General features: G+C 57.3%; 1 protein-coding gene across 1 annotated transcript in view; it reads right to left on the reverse strand.

Annotated features, from left to right (window-relative positions):
* Window positions 1–4,131: 4,131 nt before the first annotated feature.
* The window catches only part of ZFR2 (zinc finger RNA binding protein 2), a 41,979-nt gene continuing 26,039 nt past the window's right edge, over window positions 4,132–20,071 (reverse strand). The window contains exons 9-19 of the mRNA XM_060006536.1: window positions 19,253–19,372; window positions 17,784–17,923; window positions 17,495–17,630; window positions 16,823–17,013; window positions 13,857–14,028; window positions 10,608–10,746; window positions 9,043–9,140; window positions 8,532–8,627; window positions 6,988–7,099; window positions 6,137–6,234; window positions 4,132–5,414 (exon numbers count right to left, since the gene is read on the reverse strand). Coding sequence (XP_059862519.1) covers window positions 5,202–5,414; window positions 6,137–6,234; window positions 6,988–7,099; window positions 8,532–8,627; window positions 9,043–9,140; window positions 10,608–10,746; window positions 13,857–14,028; window positions 16,823–17,013; window positions 17,495–17,630; window positions 17,784–17,923; window positions 19,253–19,372 — 1,515 coding nt within the window. The 3' untranslated portion in view covers window positions 4,132–5,201. The remainder of the gene's footprint in view (window positions 5,415–6,136; window positions 6,235–6,987; window positions 7,100–8,531; window positions 8,628–9,042; window positions 9,141–10,607; window positions 10,747–13,856; window positions 14,029–16,822; window positions 17,014–17,494; window positions 17,631–17,783; window positions 17,924–19,252; window positions 19,373–20,071) is intronic.

Here is a 20,071-nt window from a genome sequence, read left to right on the forward strand (position 1 = left end):
AAATGCCTTAAAATGTTCATGCCTTTCAATCTTGGGCATCTGTGGAAGGGAGAGAATCCCAAATGTTCAGGAACGTGTTTGCAGAGGTATAATTTACAATTTGAAAACAATCTAAATGTCCAACAGTAGGGGAACAGTTAAGCAAATTAGGGTATGTTCATTTGGTGGAATGTTATGCAGCTATTAAAAATTACATCTCTTCATAGTAGCCAAAAAGTGGAAATGACCCACATGTCCATCAACTGGTGAATGGATAAAATGTGGTCCACCCACACACTGGAATATTATCATCCATAAAAAAAGAGTGAAACACTGACATACACGGCAACATGGACGGACTTTGGGAGCATGATGCTCAGTGAGAGAAGCCAGACACAGAAGGACACACAGGGTGTGATTCCACTTGTGTGAAATATGCAGAACAGGCAAATCCACAGAGACAGAAAGTGGATTCATGATTGCCAGGGGCTGGGGAGGGGGATGGGGAGTGACTGCTAATGGGGATGGGGCTTCTTTGGGGGATGATGGAATGTTCTGGAATTAAATATTGGTGATGGTTACACAACGCTGTGAAAATACCAAAAACCACTTAGTCATACACTTTGAAATAGGGGTGAATTTTATATTATGTGTATATTAGCACCATAATAATAATGAAACAGATGTGTCTCCAAAGGTCTCCAGAAGAATTAAATTAGAAAAGTATATCTAAGCACCTCGAAAACACAGTTGAGAAATCAAAGTTGTTATAATGTCAACTGAAGAAAAGGAGGAATCAAAGTGGTATAAACAGCCCATCTGTAACCAAGAGTGCAGAAAATGAGAAAACTGGAAGGAAACACAGAGTATTAACAGTGGTTGACTTTGTTCCCCTTCTTCCACTCTTCTGAAACTTCCAAGATTTTTGTAATTGGAAAACCCAATACGTTAAAAAAAATTTTATTGTGTTAAAATAGACATAAAATTCACCATTGTAACTATTTTTAAGTGCACAGTTCAGTGGCATTAAGTATCTTCACATTGTTGGGCAACCATCCCCACCATCATCTCCAGAACTTTTCCATCTGCCCAAACTGAAACTCTGTCCCCATGAAACACTGACTCCCCCTCCCCCTCCCCCAGCCCCTGCCCCCACCATCTACTTCCTGTCTCTGTGGATTTGACTCCTCTAGGGACCTGCTATGAGTGGAATCGGACAGTATTTGTCCTTTTGTGTCTGGTTTCTCTCACTGAGCATCATGTCCTCAAGGTTCATCTACGTTATTTGTAGCAGGTGTCAGAATCTCTTTCCTTTTTGAGGCTGAGTAATATTCCACTGTATGGATGGACCACATTTGTTTATCATCTGTTAATGGATACTTGGCTTTTGGCTTTTTCCCACATTTTGGCTGCTGTGAATCATGCTGCGGTGAACATGGGTGTGCAAGTATCTGTTTCCCAGTACACTTATTTTTCAGAACTTTGGCAGATATAAACAGGGTGATACCCCCACACACACACCCCTCACCCCGGGCAGCCCTCTCCGTCTTAAGGAGAAACATGGGTCCTTTGGCTTGTCCACTCAGCAGAGCCTTAATCCGCTTACCTGAAACATCTTCTCATTCCGGAAGCCAAACTAACGGGTGACCAGGGAGAAGATGGAGCCAACATTTCCCCAGAGAAGCCTCGGACTGGCTGAGCCTTGGAGATGCTCCCTCTACCACCGAGTGCAACTTATTTGGACCAGGAGACGCAGTGCGTTTTCGTGGCTCTCTTTCTGTGTTATTGGTGACTTTGCAGGTGGAGTTGGCAGATCTGCACTTTCATGTCTGTCTCTCCTGGACTGCCTGCCAGGTCTGGCTCCAGCCCTGCCCACACGGCCCCGCGTCATCCCTCCTACACTCACCACCATCTCCTAGCAACCATGCTGGCCCACCAGCATCCTGAAGCCTGAGGTCCTGCGTCGCTGTCTTGGGCTGCTTGTCCCCGCTCAGCGGTCCGAATTCTCAAGTGCCTGGTCCCATGTCACCCCGCCAGCTGCCAGCCTGCTCTGGGGTCCTCTGCCTGGTGGGGAGAGGGCTGGAGAGGAAAGATGAAAAGCAACCGCTCTTCAGGCCTGCAGCGAGCACCATAGCCCAGGTGTCCCATCCATCTGGACCGAGTACATCACTAACCAGCTGTCTATTTTGTGGCTGCATTGCCTAAACTTGGTGTTCTGGAGTTGCTGAGGCGGGGGGCAGATTTAACTCTCTGTCAACTGGATTGGTTTTACACCACCTGGAGAAGATCACATCCATCTTCCCTAGGAGGCAGGGACGGGATGGTGAGCAGTGGGTCGTGAGATTTCCCGGAGCTGCTACTGCCAGGATGTGAGGAAGGCTCATGGTAGCGGGACAGGGGCTCTCCACAAAAGTGCAGCGGTGATGGCCACCCCTGAATGCCAACCCGTTCTCCCTTCCCTTCATCCTCTTGCCACCGCCTTAGCCAAAGGCTGTCATCCTGATCGGTACAGTAATCTCCTGGGATGACACCGAAACAAACGGTGTCTTCTTATCTGCTAGGAGGTGAATTCCTCCAACACAGACACCCATCCTTGAGGGTCAGAGCATGGTTGCAAGCATTAACATATTTACTAAACTTGGTCTATTCTAGACCTGGGGTGCCGTGGTAAGGCAGATATACTTGCTGCCCGCAGACAGTTCACAGCGTGGGAGCAAGGCAGATAACAAAGGATTTTAATCAGTGGCGTGTGGCATAAAGGAAACGAATAGGGTTATGTGACAGGTTGAGGTGTTAAAGGAGGCCTCTCTGAGACCCAAAGGAGGAGAGGAGCAGCTGGCCATACAGGCCAGGGGAAGAGCTTAATAAGCAGTGGGAAAAGCATGTGCAAAGGCCCTGGGGCAGGAAGAAGTTTGGCTGGTTCACTGAGGACCAGCAGAGACTAGGAGGTCTGAAGTGGAGTTACTGAGGCAGAGGGTGGCAGTTGGGTTCTCTGGGGGGGGCTTTGTCGGGATTTGGGGTTTTATCTTGAGTGTAATCCTGAGTTTTATCCTGAGGCCCCAGTTGCTGGAGGGTTGAAGCCGCAGAGTGCTAGAGGCTGTGAACGGAGAGCAACAGAAGTGGGACCAATAGGACTTCCAGATGGCTCAGCCCCGAGCACAAAGGAACCCAGAAGGACTCCTCAGTGGTGGCGGTGGTCAGCCTGGGCAGCTGGATGAATAGCAGAGCTGTCGACAGAGATGCAGAGGGAGAGGGTGTGTGCGGGTGAAGCCTCCCCCACATGAGGTGGAGAATGTCCCCCATGCCCGGTGTGCAGCTGTAGCCGAGGGGCTGCTCTGCCTTCACTCGTGCTGTTGGGGTGCTGCTCCCTCAGGAAGGGCCCAGAGGCAGAGGAGAGCGGCCTGCCCTTCCGGGGAGGTCGGAGTGGTCACGCACCAGCTGGCTGCTTCTTGTTTCCGGTAGATAATGTGTCTGGTAGAACCAGGCTAAGCTTTGCCTGCATGGGGGGCCGACACTCCCTTGGCCCAGCTCTGAGAAGGGGGTCCTGGCTATCTCCCTGCCCTGGTCTGTGCCCACGGGCATGTGCCACTTCTGCTACGGGCCACTGCAACCTCGCCCGCCTCCTCCCCTCTCTGCCCTCCAACCTGCCCTCTCCCTGTCTGGACCCCTGCCACCCCCTGAGGTTTGCAATGAGAATTTGGGGAAACTGCGGGGGAACTCTTGGTAGAGGGCCTGCAGGCGGAGAGCCACCCCTCCCAACTCAGCTTGGCTGCCCCCTCCTCCAGGAAGCCTTCCGGGTCCCCAACCCTCCCGCTGATGGTCCCGCTGTGTATCTCCTGGACCAGGCCAGGGTGGGTTCCTTGAGTGGCTGTGGGATGTGTGTGAGATGAGTGCTTCCTGGGCTGGATCCCCGGGATTGGGGGTGGGGTCTGCAGAGCCTGGCTCCTCTGCATTCCCAGGGGACCTCAGTGTGGAGATGGCCTGAGAGGCCCACACCTGGGCAGCACCAGCCCCTTGGACCTCCTCCCCATCCACACTCCCAGCCTCAGAGCCTCGGGGAGAAGTTCTGGCTGGTCAGGGCCCCAGGCAGGGGCCCAGCAGGGTCACTGCACCCTGAGGAAGGACTGCGCAGTCTACACCAAGAGACAGGCATATCTCGTTTATTCCCCACCCCCCAAACTTCCAGGTAGTTCTACGAAGACATTAGATGTGAAGCCACACACAGGCTGTCCCTTAAACACAGAAATGAGCTTGAAACAATCAAGTGACCAGAAAAGATCGTGTCAGCCCAAAGATGGACTTATCTCCTTCAGTGCCACAGGGCAGCCGGACAAGAGAAGTTGTCGCAAAGAGGGAAGTTTGGACAGATCGGGGTGGGGGCTGGGCAAGGGTGCCGTCATGTCCACCAGTGCCAGAAGGCGCCTGATTCTGTGCCCCGCACCAGGCAGAGCCCCCAGACTCCACTTTCAAGGGGCGGGCCCTGGACCCACATTGGCTGCACCTATGCAAGGAGGACGGGAGAAAGACAAGGCAAACCCAGCCTCAAATGAGGCATACAGAGCTGTTCCTCGTAGTGCAGAAGGCCCGGAGTGGCACGGGGCGCAGTGCCATGGGGGTCACAGATGCTCCGGGGGTCAGGGGCGTGCCCAGCCTGCATGCTCACCACCTTTCGGCTCTGTGGCCCTCCCATGGTGGGCTAGGGGACGAGCCCAGCTCAGGCCCTGCAGACCTCTGGCCACGGGGCCATCTCCAGGCTGGGGAGCTGGAGGGGGCAGCGTGTTTGGAGACTGGGCTTGGGGACTGAGGACCCCGGCCTGGGCACACTCTCAGGCTTGGCCACCACCCCAGATCCTCCCAACCTACCTTCCGGGGACAGGCTTCCTGATGTGGGACCCCCAGGGGGCTTGCCCGTGAGATTTCAAATCCACGCACGGCTGGTGTGTCCTCACAAAGCCATTTAAAAACCCACACCCTTAGTAGGCCATAGGGTGAGTTTAAAGCGAGCAAGAAATGCCAGGGTTTAAAATTGTGCTGCATCTTCTCGCCCGGGTGAAGGTAGGCCTTGGGGCGCGGTGCCCCAAACCCCGCAGCTGAAATCGCCAGATGAAGAGATTTTGCTAATGATTTAAGCACAAGTGTCTTTAAAGAAATCTATGGAACATTACTGCAAAGGAAAACAGGACTGCCCAGCGTCAGGGGTGAAGCAGCCATTCGGTGGGGCATCAGGTCCCGTTGGGGAGGCGAGGCTGCTCACACGGGCCCCTCTCTGCCCCACCGGCCCGCTTCCTCTGGCCGGCGCCCTCCTCGGCCTCGGCCTCGCTTGCCTCCCGTGGCCTCTTCCGGAAGCGCGCCCCAGGCCTGCTTTTGGGGGGCGGCAGAGGGTCGATGCCCAGGATCTTGTGGATCTGCCGGAACGCCAACATGCGCAGGGCGTGCTGGGGGCAAACGACCCGTCAGGACCCTTCTGCCCGCGGCCTCCTGGCCCGCCTCTCATGGCCCCGTGAGGACTCGGGGGCTTGCTGGGCATCCTCGACACCCTTCTAGCAACTGCAGAGCTCACGTCACCCTTGGGCGTGAAGAACTGTACTGGGAGTTGCTTGCGCCAGCTGGTGGCGAGTACTGTGCCAGGAAGCCCCTTGGAATTTCAGCTCTTTCTCTCCTCGCTACAGGGACCTTAGATCTTGCCTCTCCAGGTTCAGCTCTGATCAAGAGCAATTTGACTCTTTCCACTGAAGGCCATTCATAAATGTCAGGCCCAGTGCGATTTCTGTACTGCTGGGAGACTTGCTTATAGTAAAAATTTGCAAACAAAAGGGAAGCCACAGACAGGGTCTCTGCTTTGGGGCCTGAAGCTGTTTAGGCCCAGCAGGAGGCCTTGGCTGGGTATTTGCAGACCACCCGGCAGTAACGGCCAAGGAGGCCCCAGGTCTGCGCCTCATCACGGGAGTAGCTTTGTTTCTGGGCCAGGCTGGCCCTGCCCCCGGAAGCAGTCCTGTCACCCACAAGCCACCTGTCTCCGTAAGGGAGGGGGTGGGAAGGGGAGTCCCAGACCATTTCTTGGGATGCAGCACAGATGCGAATGGGGGCTGGGACCTGGGCCGTCCACAGCCAGGTCGAGCTGGCCTGAGTCAGGGAGCCCCGTGGGCTGGCCTCCTACCTGGGCACTGGCCGTGATGTCCTCCCGCTCCTGGAGGGTCATGGACCCGAGGGCGTCCATCTGGTCTCTCTCGCAAGGATCCTGGAGCCCCGGCCCATCTTTGAGGGGGAGGTGGGAGTGGCAGAGAAGGAGAGGGCACCCTTACGAAGGCGCCACTGCGGCTCTGCAGTGCTGGGGGGTCTGCACCTGGCCGCCTCGCGCCCACGGGCCACACCAGGCCTCTCCCCTGCCAGTGTCCCCTCCAGCCCACACGCGTTCAGCAGACCTCCTCACCGCCTGCGTGTGTGTGTGTGTGTGTGCACACGTGGGCGAGCATGTAGTTACAGAAAAGGCTCACACCACGCGCCAGTGTATCATCCTCTTCTTCCACTTAAAATGCTATCGTCCCATGTCACTGAAATGACTGGAAAACACCGTTTTGCATCTAACATGTCACGCGGGCCACATGTGTGCTCTCCTCCTTCTGCTACCGTGAAGGACATCGTGGTGAACATCTTTGTACAAAGCCCATCATGGAATTCCTGTTGTTTCCTTCGGAAATGTCCCCCGGGCTGTCCCTGGCTCCCCAGAGAGGGTGGGTGTGCCATCAGAGGAGCGTGAGAGAAGGCACGGACCCCTCCCCTCCAGCCTCCACCCCGCCTCTCCTTCCGGCTGGTCCACACCTCCGCGCGGCTCCCTTCAGTGGTGACATGTGTGTGCACGTCTGTGTCTGCTGTCCTGCCTGTGCTGGACGTGGTTCTTGAGTGTTCCTAAGAGGCTCCTCTGTGCTCCCCCGTCCCCCCGCCCCCGCCATGGCCCTTGGTCTCTGCCACGTGCTCCAGGGTCTGGGCTCCCGGACGACAGGGACTGACCTGTCAGGAGCGTCCCCGAGGCCACGCACTCCAGGACCCGTCTCACGGCGTTCCCGGGGCTCAGGGGCCCCTTCGTGCTGCTCAGAGCCTTCTCCACCAGCAGCTCCATGGCCTGGGCCGGGTGGAGACAGAGAAGGAGACCCGGGCCTTTGAGGACGGCGCGGCTGTGCGGCCTCGGCCAGGTCTCCAGGGGACCGGGGATGTGAGGCCCCCCTCCCAGCTCTTCCCCTCACACCCTCCCACCCCTGAACTTCTACAAGGAGGGGGTCCACCGGGGCCTTGCCACCCTGGTGTGGCCTTGGGCGGGTTTCTCTCAGTTCTCTAGGGAACTCTCGCCTAGTTTTGACATCAGCAAAATCCCATAGATGGTAACATTGCAAACCAGTGTCAAGAGGGTTAAAAGAAACTCATTCTCCATGACCCGAGGTTCAGACAGTGAGGGCCATGAGGGTCACAAGGACTTGGGGACTCGCGCAGGCTTGTCCCCACCTCCAAGGAGCCACCTGCCCGGTCCCAAGGCAGGGCCGGAGCTGTGACGGTCATGGGGGTTGCATCTATACTTACAGGGAAATGAGCTCCGGGGAATGCAGGGCCCTCCCAGCGTCTGAGTGAACCCCTCTTGTCACTCAGCATAGAGCCACCCACTGTGCCATCCACCAGGGGTGGTGCTGAGAGTGGACATCTCCCCGGTCCATGGGCAGGAAGCCGAGGTCCGGGTGGGCACCAGAGCCCTCATGAGCAAGGCCAAGGGTAGCTTGGGCTCAGGTGGGAAGGGTCCAAGAACCTGTCTTTGGGTGTGGGAGCCGATGAACTGGCAGCAGAAGGCTGCACATAAGATGCACGCGTACCTCCAAGTTCAGGGCACTCGGCCTCCTTCCCAAGGATAATGTCGAAGGTGAAAGGCTTAAAAACCTACACATCTGCGCTCGCTGGGGGGTCAGCGGGTGCGTGACGGGAGAGGGACACTCAGAGACAGGCCTGCCGAGGGGCGCACAGATGAAATGAGATCCTGAAAGACGGGGCAGGGGTGCCCACGGAGGGCAGGAGCTGGGGGTCTCACAACACGGCAGCTTGGGGATTTGGGGGACAGGGGGCCTTCGCATCCTCTCCCCGCAGAAGGGCTCGGGGCCTGCTGACCGGGGGTGTCAGGGCCGCAGGGGACCACCCCTTCAGAGGAGGTGGGTCTGCACCAGGCTGCCTGCCCTCACGGGGGCCTCTGCACTGACACCTGCAGGTCTAGGCAAACACCCCACCTCTTGCTGGGGTGCCCTTGTATTTGCATGCTTCCTGATTCTGCCCGCAAGGTTGTGGGTTCCAGATAATGCAGTCAAATGAGACTGTGTCTGTAGCAAGCCTCACCCTGGGGCCAAGGAACCCCGATATGCCCCACCGCGATCCACCTCTCCTGGCGCTCAGACGGACACCAGCCCTTTGTTGGAAAGCTGAGCGCTGAACCAGGAAATGAGGCTCGGCCTCCCAGGGCTGTGGCCTATCAGGGGTTGGGAGCTTCCTAAAGCAGGGCCAGCCCCCTGGAACTGCCTTACCCAGTCCGGCAGGGCCCCCCAGGTGGGCACGCGCTGGCAGAGGTCCCGAAGGACCCTGATGACGATCACACAGGGCTGCAGGCCGCTGGCTCTCGCCTTCGGGGAAAGAAGCACATGGTTAGCTCCAGGGAGCTGTAAGCACGTGGCCAAGGGGGGCATGTGCACAGGGCCGAGGGAACAAGGGCTGATCCAGGGGCAGCGAGCCCAGCCGGGGGTGGAGGCAGTGAGGGACTCCGGGAGGCATGGGCCGGCCGGCCTCACAGCTGGCGACCGGAAGCAGACTCCATTCCCAAACGGCCCACGGCTGAGCCCTAGTGCCGGCCGTTGCGGCCCCCCACCCCCAGAGTGGTGGTCCCTCCTTTCAGGTTCCCGACCCAATCAGCCAGGATGCGACCTCCATCAGGTTAGCGCTGGGCGTGGACACGTGGGTCGAGCAGCAGGCCAAGGAACCGCCCCACCCACGTCTGTCCCTCATTTGTACTGGGAGCCCGCTCTGGGCCCGACCCCTGACCTGGAACCACTTGGCGTGGCGGACGGCAGCCAGCGACTGGAGGCACTTCTCTGAGCTCAGGACATCTCCCGGGTCAGGCGGAGGCGCCGCTGTTCCTTCTAGAAGAGAAGGGCACATGGGCCAGGCGCCCCTCTCCCTGCTCCCGCTGCCCGGGCCACGTGGCCGGGCCCTCAGGTCCCTAGGCCTCTTTGTATTTATCCAGAAGACACATGGTTCCGCTCGCTGGCCCTTTCTCCGGGATGCTGCAAGGACCACGGACATCCTCTCCACGAAGATCCCATCTCCTCCGGGTTCTGCGCTCTCAGGAGAGAGCTCCACGCTTGTCACCCAGTGCCATCAGCGCTGACTCCCTTGGTTAGCAAATCACAGTTCAGATGGAAAACTATGAATGAAGCTGGATTTCCAGAAACTTCCGCATGCATAATTAAGAGGGAGACAGCGGGTCAGGTTTGAGCACACGCCATCACGGATGACCAGGGCCCCGTGTCTGGGGGAAATTCTGGCCTGTTTTTGATTCCTTCTTCTTCTTGCTTCAGGAAAATTCTTCTCCCCTTATTCTGCAAGGTCCTGGTGTTTTAGGTCACAGGAGGGAGCAGAGGTTTCTCTTTCACCCATAAACCCCCCAACCCCCAGGCCTGGGTCTGCTCCTCTGGGGCTGAGAGCAAGCAACAGAGGAAGCTGAAAGCTCCCCTCCCAGCAGCAACCAGCAGGGTGGGGACATCGCAGCTCTTGGGGGCCCGGGGCTCCCTCGGAGGGGTTTCCGGTTCTCTAGCCCCCTCCAGTCCACTTCTTTCCGTGGCCTTGGACCTTGAACCCTTTCCGACATTCCCAATCCCCGCCTCGGAGCAAGCCGGAGCAGGGCCTCCACCTGGAACTGAAGGGCATCACTTTTTCTTCCCACTGTATTTATTTTCAGATGACACTCTCTTTATGACAACTGGTAACGGCTTTCCACTTACGGTTCAAAGGCTCTCCTCTTTAAAAATTTAAGAGTCAAAAAGGAATTGATTCAGAGGAAAGCATCAGTGGTTCGTGGCCCTCAGATCTGACAACAATCACGAAGGGGGTCCAAGAAAGACTGGAGTTTGGGAAACAGTCTCCAGGGCTGTTCCAGGAGGTTCCACGGCTGGATGAGACTCGGGTGCATCCCCATCGGCTTGGCATGCACCCTCCCTGTTGGCTGCCCTCTGGCCTCACCCCCCACCCCCTCCCACTGCCTCAGGCAATGCACATCTGTCTCAGGTCCCCAGGCCCCTGTCTTGCTGGGGGATGGGGCACAGCTGGTCTCCTCTGGGCGGGGCAGCCAGGAGGGATGGGAGGAAGTGCTCCCCGCGCACACGCCCCACAGCTGAGTACTGAGCCACTTGACTCTGCCCCAGCTCTCTACCTCCCTTCCTCTGCAGCCCCAAGGCCCAGCTCTTATCTCACCAGGGCATCCGGGCTGACGGAAGTGCCGGAAACTGGCTGTGGCAACCCCCCCACCTCCTGCCCAGAGCAGAGGCGGATGCCGCCCTAGGCCACCGGGTGTGTGGAGAGGAGGGCTGGACGGAAGGGCCCTGACGCACCTCGGTCTGCAGAGGGGTCCTCCCGCATCAGAGGTGAGGTGATGGACACAGTGACTTGTATCCTGGGCTCCTCGCAGGAAGAGATGACGATGTTTGCTTCAGGGTCGGAGGAGACCTCGTACTTGTCCTCTGTCACCATCTACGAGGTGCAAATACAACACAAGGCCTCATTACTCCAGCTGAGAGGCAGGACGCGGTTGGGTACCAGGCCCCGTGCCAGGTGTTCTGGAACCTCCTAGGGACACAGACACAGACACAGCCTCCAGAAGTGCACACGTAGAAATGCATACAGACAGCAGACCCAGCATCAAGGTGCCTTCATATGTAAAAACACCCAAAGCTCAATAACAACAAGATCAGCAACCCAACAGCAAAATCGGCAAGTGGGGACTTCCCTGGTGGTCCAGTGGTAAAGAATCTGCCTTCCAGTGCAGGGGACTCGGGTTCAATCTCTGGTCGGGGAGCTAAGATCTCACATGCCGCGTGCCACAACTACTGAGCTTGCGCCCCTCAACTGGAGAGCCCACGTGCCCTGGAGCCTGCCTGCCACAACTAGTGAAGAGAAAACCCACATGCCACAACTAGAGAGAAGCCCGCGTGCCGCAACAAAGATCCCGCATGCCTCAGTGAAGATCCCGTGTGCCGCAACTAAGACCCGACACAGCCACAAAAAATAAATAATAAATCTTAAAAAAAAAAAACTGGCAAGTGATAGATAGTTTGCAGAGAGAGAAACCAAAGTGACCCTTTCTACATAATGACAAAAAAAAACCCTCCCATGGCAAGGGAGAATCACGTTAAAACTAGAATGGGGTACCATGGTCAGCTGTAGGAAGGACAAAACTCAAGAGTCTGAGGAGGCGCTGGGCTGGCAAATCCATGCGTCTCTAAACTGCTGGTGGAGGCTGACCTGGCCACACTCAGCAGAAGCCTCCAGGCTCATGCCTCAGACCCCGCGACTCTGCCCCGGGACGTGCTCCCACGTGTGTAGAGCAGTGTGTGTACAAGGTTCTTCATCTGCTGCAGCCTCACTGGTAACACAGAACACTGGACACAACCTAAATGTCCAACTACATGGAAGGACCCAGCTAGTTATGGACAAGTGGCAACAGAATACTCTTTGGCCACAAAAAAGAATGAAGCTCCCTAAGTAAGAATATGGAATGTGACCCAAGAGATGCTATTGAGTGAAAAATGCAAAATCCTTCAGTTGGTCCAGCAGGCTACTGTTTGGGTAATGAGGGCAGAACGATGGTTTCTCAGGACACTGGACAGGGGCTGCCTCCAGGCAAGATCTGAGGCCCCTCGGCTCCGGTACTCACCCCATGGTTGCCCAGGGTTCAGTCCTGCCCCAGCACACGCATCCTTAGGACCCAGCCTGCGCTGGCTGCATCACTGGGGGATACCCTGAGGGTCAGCCCCGCACCAAGCAGAGCCTCCAGACAAGCCCCGCCCTCTCGGCGGATCTCTCTCCCCTCCATTTACACCCTCTCCGGCTTGTCACTCTCAGGGGCTCAGGAAGAAGGGACCCCTTGCGCACAGTCATCAGAACTCCGACTGCCGTCCCCGATTACCAGCCTCCCGGGGAGACTGCACAACGAAGGTGGGTTTGGTGCAGTGACCCGGTGCCTGCATAGAAAAGCTTTACTGTGTCCCTCATCTTGCTTTGGGGTCCCCCGAGACACTCAGCCAGGTAATGGCTAGGAGGGTCTGTCTACACAGCTGGGAGTGGGGGGCACTGCCAGCTCTCCCGTGGCCTTAGCCATCTTCCCCATGGCCTCATCCATCTTCATGGGGCTTAGGGCTTTGTCTTAGCCGCTGGGCTGCAAGGTTCCGGACAACAGGGCTTGCATCTGAGCCATCTTTGCAACCCCTACGGTATTGAGCAGAAAACTGTCATGTCGTGGGTGTTCAGGAAATGAGTGATTAAATTGGTGAAGTCGGAGCATGTCACTCCTCTGCTTAAAACCCTCTAGTCTCCCCATTTCCCCGAGGAGGCAATCTTACCTCCCCACATGGCCTTCAGGCCCAGCTTGATCTAGGCCTTTGTCCATTCGGGCACGCATCTCCCTGGGCCTCCTGCCTCTTGGCCTCTGCAGGTGCAGGTCCTTCTATGTGGAACACTGCCCACCCCCACATCTTTCAAGGCCTCTCCTCATCTCTCAGCTCTCACCTCACCTGCTCCATCTTCTGTCAGGACACACACCTCCCATGGTCCTGTCTGAAGTGGCCCCCACTCTCCCCAGGTGCTCGCTACTTGACATCAGGTTTTAATTTCTCTACAGAAGATAAACTGGAAGTTAGCTTGCTCTATGTTTGTTTATTGCATTTCCTGACCAGACTGGGAGTCCCAGAGGCGAGCCTGGGTCTGCCCGGCCCCCAGTGCTCACTACATGAGTCAGAGGAACGATGCTGAATTCTCTCGGGAAGGGCAGCAGACACATCAGGAAGAAGAAACCGCCCTGGGAATTGAGTATTTTAATGGAAGATGATCAATTTAAATCATGACATGATTTCACTCTTCTCCCGGTTACCATCTCGCTTGAGAAAAGCTTTATGACAGGGACTTCCCTGGTGGCGCAGTGGTTAAGAATCTGCCTGCCAGTTCAGAGGACACGGGTTCAAGCCCCGGTCCGGGAAGATCCCACATGCCGCGGAGCAACTAAGCCTGTGTGCCACAACTACTGAGCCTGCGCTCTAGAGCCCGTGAGCCACAACTATTGAGCCCGCGAGCCACAACTACTGAAGCCCGCGCGCCTAGAGCCTGTGCTCTGCAATAAGAGAAGCCACCGCAATGAGAAACCCACACACGACAACAAAGGGTAGCCCCCGCTCTCCGCAACTGGAGAAAGCCACGCGCAGCAACGAAGGCCCAACTCAGCCAAAAATAAATAAATAGATTTAAAAAAAAAAAAAAAAGGCTCTATGACAACAACAGGAACTGCTCTGGAGGAGAAAGTCCGGCCGACCCCCAGCCCTGTGCCTCTCTAGTCTCATGAGCCTGAGTGCCTGTCCTGTGGATTTCGTCCTGTTTGTGCTCCGTCCCGGCTGGCTGGGCTCTGCTGTGGATGTGACGGAAGTAACCGTCCTCAGTGACCGGACGTTTAGAGCGTTTCCAGGCTCTACCCTCAACCCCTCTGTAAAGGAACCCTCAAGTTCCACCACTCTCTCCTTGCGCCAGTTTCTAAAAACAAACCGGTTGTGTCCAAGCCGCGTAGAAGCCACACGATGCACGGCCGGGCGCCTCACCGGGAGCTGGAGGGGCAGCTGCTCCGTGACTCTGCGCAGCAGCGCGTGGCTGGGCTTCTGGGAGCAGAGCAGGATCAGCTGCACGGCCCTGTCTCCCCGCAGGAGGAGGCCCTTCGCCAGCAGGCCGACCCGCATCACGCCTTTCAGGATCCGAGCAGAGGGGCCTGGGCGGCTGCCGAGACAAACCCGCAAACGCGTGGGCAGAGGGTGGGGAGGAAGGGTCCCTGCTCCTGCACGCGGGGCCGCTTCCTCATCTGTAAAACGGGAGCACGGCCCTCCCCAGGGGCACCTGATCAAAGAGCCACGAAGAGACAGATCTGGGAGAAGTGCTTGGAACCGCCGCTAGGAAGTTGTGTTGCTCAGCAGGGCTGGTGGCCGTCACCGTTTCCTAATAAACTGCATTCTGGAAGAGGCCACCCGTGGCCACCCCCAGCGGAGCCCTGGTCCTCAGCCAGCAGGGCCCCCTCGTCGGTCCTTTTGGCTTCGTGCTGCTGAGCCGCCTCTGCGGCCGCTTCGCCCCCAGCTGGACTCCCCCAAGGCCGCCGGCCAGACGATCCCTGCCTCTCCCCGAGTCGTGTCCCCACCTGCACTGCACCGGCCTGGTCACTTTCTGCAGGTGACTGCCACCACCGCGTCCGCCCAGCAGCCACCCTCCCAGTGCTGCCCCTCTGCAGGCTGGGGACACCAAGCTTCCTCCTGGGGTCCGAGGTCCCCAGCCTGACCCCTGGGCCGCCTCGTCACCGCCCTCTCCTTCCACTCCCTCCCCAGGAGGCTCATCCCACCTGGACCACTGCCTGGGGTGCCCTCACGTGGTGGCCCTCCCCACGGCCGTCACAACACAAATGTCCACCCCTTGGCTCTCGAAGCTGCCACCTGATCCTGCCACTCCCTGATCCCCACTTTGCTGTTTTCTTCGTGACACTTCTCGGGATACGAGATAACCTAATTCTGTACTGCATTTGTGTATTTCTCTGTGGTCTGTCTTGGGACTGCAAGTGCTAGAGCCTGGGATGGTCCGAGGGGACCTGGCCACACCTGGGACTCTACGGGACCAGGACCAGATCCTTCAGGGGAAGACAAAGCAGAGAGGCGGGGAACCTGCAGATAAAGAGACTGACAGGTTGTCAATCAATTTGGACCCTGATTCAACACCAACTGCAAAACAAAAAAAAAACCCTAAACAAAAAACTGGAAATTTCAGCACTGACTGGATATTTGATGGGGTTGAAGAACTATTGTTCATTTTTTTCAAGTATGATAATGGTGTTCTGGTTTTGTTAAATGAAAAAGAGTCTTGTTTAGAGACACGTACTCCACCCTCAGGCTGATGCCTGGTATCGTCTTTAACCGCAGCGGTCTGTCCAGGAGTGGGGTGGGTAGAGAGCAAGTGAGTCTTTCCTGGTTTAGGGATGGTCACTTGGGCCTCGTCACCTTTTGTGTGTGTTAGAGAATTTCCATAATAAAATAGGAAAAAAAAAACCAAATACTAACACACTCTTTGCGATAGTTAAGTAAATAATGGAACATCCACGACTTCCCTGGCGGTCCAGTGGTTAAGACTTTGCGCTTCCACTGCAGGGAGCACCAGTTCAATCTCTGGTCAGGGAACTAAGATCCCACATGCCACAGGGCTACGGAACCCACGCACCACAACTAGAGAGTCCTCGCGCCGCAACTAATGAGCCTGCACACCACGACTACAGAGAAGCCTGCGCACGGCAACGAAGAGCCCACACGCCGCAATGAAAGATCCCACATACTGCAACCAAGACCCCGCATGCTGCAACTAAGACCCAAAGCAGCCATAAATAAATAAATAAATAAATATTTTCAAACAAACAAACAACAACAAACCCAAAACACGAGTACAGGGAGAAAACGGGAGCAAAACTGCAAAGCACTAAGTGAGGGGCCTTTTCCTTCAGAATATATCGGGGTGGAGGTTAAGGGAGGGCCCCCCTTTCTGCCCGAGGGGCCGTGCCTGCTTCCCCTTCCAGGCGGTGAGGAAGGCCCCGTCCCGGGGAGGCAGCTGCGTTCACGCTGAGGGGTGAGTGCATTTCATTATGACACCTGGTGACCCATGAGTGGCTCGCATGTTCTTGTCGGGGAGCAAACACTGTGGCAGGAAGAAGCTACTGGTTCGAATCAGCCAGACACAAAAGGACAGATGCTGCATGATTCCACTGGCGTGAAACACCCAGAACAGGCCAAGCCGTGGAGACAGGGAGTGGAAAGGTGGGTGCCAGGGGCAGGGGCAGCGGGTGGCCTGGGGAATTTCACGGGACGGATTTCTGTTTTGGATCATGAAAAAGTTCTGGAAATGGACAGCGGTGATGGTTGCACAACCTTGTGAATGTACTTAGTGCTGCCGTAGTGTACACGTAAAAATGGTCACAATGGCAAATTTTGTGTTATGAGTATTTTACCACCAAAAAAACCCACAAAAAACCTTAAAAAAGTAAATGATGGCATTCCCTGGCGGTCCAGTGGTTAGGACTCCGCGCTCTCACTGCTGAGGACCCGGATTCAATCCCTGGTCGGGGAACTAAGATCCCACAAGCTGTGCGGCGCGGCCAGAAAAGTAAATGGATACAAGGCATCGGGACTTTCCACCTTGCAACACTCTCGGCAGCTGGAAAGATGATTCATGCGGATGCTCGGCGGCACCTCCTGCTCCAGGAGAATCACACTTATGTCCGCATTATGGGTGAGGAAACAGAGGGGCTAATCCCCTGCGAACTACATTTCTATGCACGCCTTCGACAGGAAAAGTAACTTCTGGTGTTAGAACAACGGCTCTCTCCAGTTGGGACTACAATTCCCTATGAGTCTCGGGGCTCCGGCTCTGAGCCTCTCTTGGGGAGTTTTCTGGAAAGCCCTGGGTGTCCAAGGGCTCGAAGCCACCTGGCAGTGGAGCCGCCTCTGTCACCCCGGGCCCCCCCGAACAGGAGGGTGATGCCCATTACCTGCACTCCCCGCCCTCTGGCTCTGGGCGTGCGGAATCCTCCTCGGCCATTGTGTCGGACACCAGCTTGAGGGCGCGCTCTGAGTGGGAGACGGCCTTCTGGATGGCCAGGAGCTCCTCCTCTGTGGGGTAGATGGCGGTGTGCTTGCACATGACGTGCCGGTCATCGCTGGACTCCGGCCGCCTCATGGGCTTCGGGGAAAGGCACACGTGTCACATCACGGGCGGGTTGAGAGGCCCCGGTGGCCAGGGGGATGCGGGGGGCCCGGAGTCAGGCTGGCTTTGACAGGCAAGCGGTGGCCGGAGAGCCAGGCAGAGGAATGAGAGAGTCCACAGGGGAGGTGGACCAGTGAGGACCCCAGGGCCCCGATGGCTGTGGGGAACTTGGGCCGACTGGGGGGTCCAGTGGGCTCCCTGGACAACATTGTCGAATTTCCGAGCCAGAGGCCCCGAGGCAGCTGGTGACCCCCTCCGTCAGCGGGGTGCAATCCACAGTTCCCATCCGACCCGGCCGCCCCCTCAGATGGACAGACACCCAAAGGCTCCAGAGGGATGTGACCACTGGGGCCTCAGGAAGCTTTAAGGGATCGCTGTGGCTGGAGGTAAGGCCCTCAGCCCCCTCCAGTCCCCAGCCCCTGAGGCATTTGGATATCAAGATGAGACCACCACCCACCAGAGGCTTGGCTGTGGACAACCCGGGCCTGCTCCTGAGGGGAGGTGCATGCTGGTCGGGCAGTGAGCGTCCCGAGCGCGCCTCCTGCGCCTGTGGCTCCTCTTCCAGCCACCTCTTGCACAAGCCGTAGCGCCTGCTGGGGTGGCAGGGACAAGGAGCCGTGAGCAGCGGCGGGACCCTGGGCCGGTCACGCAGGAGAGCGTGGGGAGCCCCAGAAGCGGCTCCGCGTGCCGCCTGGTCTGGCCCGGGCTGAGCGCGGCTGGCGGGGGAGGGCCCTGAGGCCCCGCACCTCATCTCGTCATGCTGGCGCCGCAGCTCCCCCAGACGCTGCTTGCTCAGCTGCCGCTGCTTCCTCAGCCTCTCCTCCAGCAGCTTCCGAACTCTCGTGCTGGGCTTGTCCGCAATCGGAAAATCGGGGTTCACTTTTTTCTGGGAAAATGGGGGACCTTCGTTCAGATGAGAATGCTGGGGGTGCCACCTCCTGCCAGGTTTATTTTTTATTTTTTTATTGTTTGGCCATGCCCCACGGCACGCGGGATCTTAGTTCCCCAACCAGGGATCAAACCCGCACCCCCTGCAGTGGAAGCGCAGTCTTACCCGCTGGACCGCCAGGGAAGTCCCTCCTGCCAGGTTTAGACAACAGTGAGTTTCAATCCCCAAAGTGTCAACACTCCTCGTCCCCAAAGGCCATGGCAGGAAAGGGAACCACCGCGGGGAACAAAACTACGACCAACTTGCAAAGCGGCAGACGTGACGTCTGCCACTGCGCAAGCCAACCGTCCACGCATCTGACAGAGGAGCCGAGGGAGAAGGCACCGCAACACAGAGGAGCACCCGCGGTCAGTGGTCACGCATGCCGACGGACGACTGAACGGAAATGCTCATCCCGATCAGAGTAACCCAGGGAAACTCCGTTTGTGTGGGATCCAGATCTATATATTCTAAATAGCATTGCCAATTCGCTCACTGGTCTTTGTCCTTAGTACTTAAATCTATCACTCAAAGAGTGTAGTGTTGTCTAAGGATTGGTCACTGGTGGAAACAACACAAGTGTGCTTCAGCGGGTGAAACACACACAACGTGTCCCTCCACACACGGGAGCATCTCTCAGCCAGGAAAAGGGGTGAAGCACTGACACTCGCTACACCGTGGACGGACCCTGAGAACACGATGCTCAGTGAGAGAAGCCAGACACAGGACACCCAGTGTGTGATTCCACTGATGGGAAACGTCCAGAACAGGCAGATCCATAGACACAGAGAGTGGGCTCCTGGTTGTCAGGGCCTGGGGTAGGGGCTGGGGGTGGCTGCCAATGGGAACGGGGCTCCTGACGGACTGTTCTGGAACTAGATGGAGCTGCTGGTTGTACACTCTGTGAATGTAGTAAAAGCCACTTTACATGGGCGAGCTGTGTGGTGTGTGAATGATATCTCAACAAGGCTGCTGAAAAGAGAGGAAATATCCAGAAGCCATTGTTTGTCACAAGGAGAGTCACAGTGTGTGCTGTGCACAAGTGTACACGGGGCCCGATAGTCAAGTGTGTCTAAACACACGTGTGCATGCGTGCCCCGGCAAACCTGTGACAAGAAGGCATTGTGAAAGCAGCCAAGGGTCCCTCTGGCTGAGCCCGGGGTGATGAAGGGCCCAGGGGCTCCGACTCATGCGGGCAAAATGTGTGTTTTGAGACGTGAGCCAAGATGTCAAGAGCACAGACGCTCACCCCCAGCCAGGCCCACCAGACGCCCCCTGCAGGCACACCTTATACTGCAGCCGGTGCCGCCGCCCCCTCACGTGCATGTCCCGGGCATTGGGGTCATTGAAGCTGCACTCGCACAGCTTGCAGTGGAATCGGATCACTCTGCCCTCCTCGTTGCACACCTGAGACACAAGGCACGGCTGAGCGCTGCCCACGGCCCCCACGCGTCGGGTCTGGGCTCCAGCAGGGCACCTCCTTCCCCCAGGGCCATCCAGGCTGGGTGCTGGTTTCCTGCCTGCCCAGCGGTTTACGCTTTCAAAGGAGTGGCTCTTCACCAGTGCGCCCTCCCAGGCCCGGCTCCCCTCTGCCACCACCGTCCTGTCCTCCCTTCCCCTGTCCCCCCATCCCGGGGCTGCCACCAGACTGGCAGGAAGCCTGCCTGGTGTGGCTATTTTGCAGGGGACAAAACAGAAGGTGCTGAGTTGGGTGAACAAAAGCACGAACACGAGCACGGAAGAAATGCCCACATGCACGGCCCAGGAGGCACCCGGGAGGCTGCGACTGTGGGCTCGTAGGGAGGGGCTCAGAACCTGAGCTCCACAAAGCCCCGGGCGTGCAGGTGGTGCTGTGTGGGGCGCACACTGGCTCCTGTGCCCGAGGATCACGTGCCCGTGGGTTTCCAGGACACAGATCCCTCCTGCCACCTTCCTTGCCGCAGGAAGAGGGGCTGCCCGGTGGCAGGAAACACCTCTGCCTGTCTCGGGCCTTCCTTCTAAGATCTGAAGCCCAGCACCCGGGCCTTCCAGTGAGATCCAAGGGATGCTGGCTCACTGAGGTCTTCCCGGGGCGGGTGTGCAAGTCTCAGGGGGAGAACTGGGACG

Source organism: Delphinus delphis, chromosome 3 (genome assembly GCF_949987515.2).
Source record: "Delphinus delphis chromosome 3, mDelDel1.2, whole genome shotgun sequence".
In the NCBI taxonomy this organism is placed as follows: domain Eukaryota; kingdom Metazoa; phylum Chordata; class Mammalia; order Artiodactyla; family Delphinidae; genus Delphinus; species Delphinus delphis.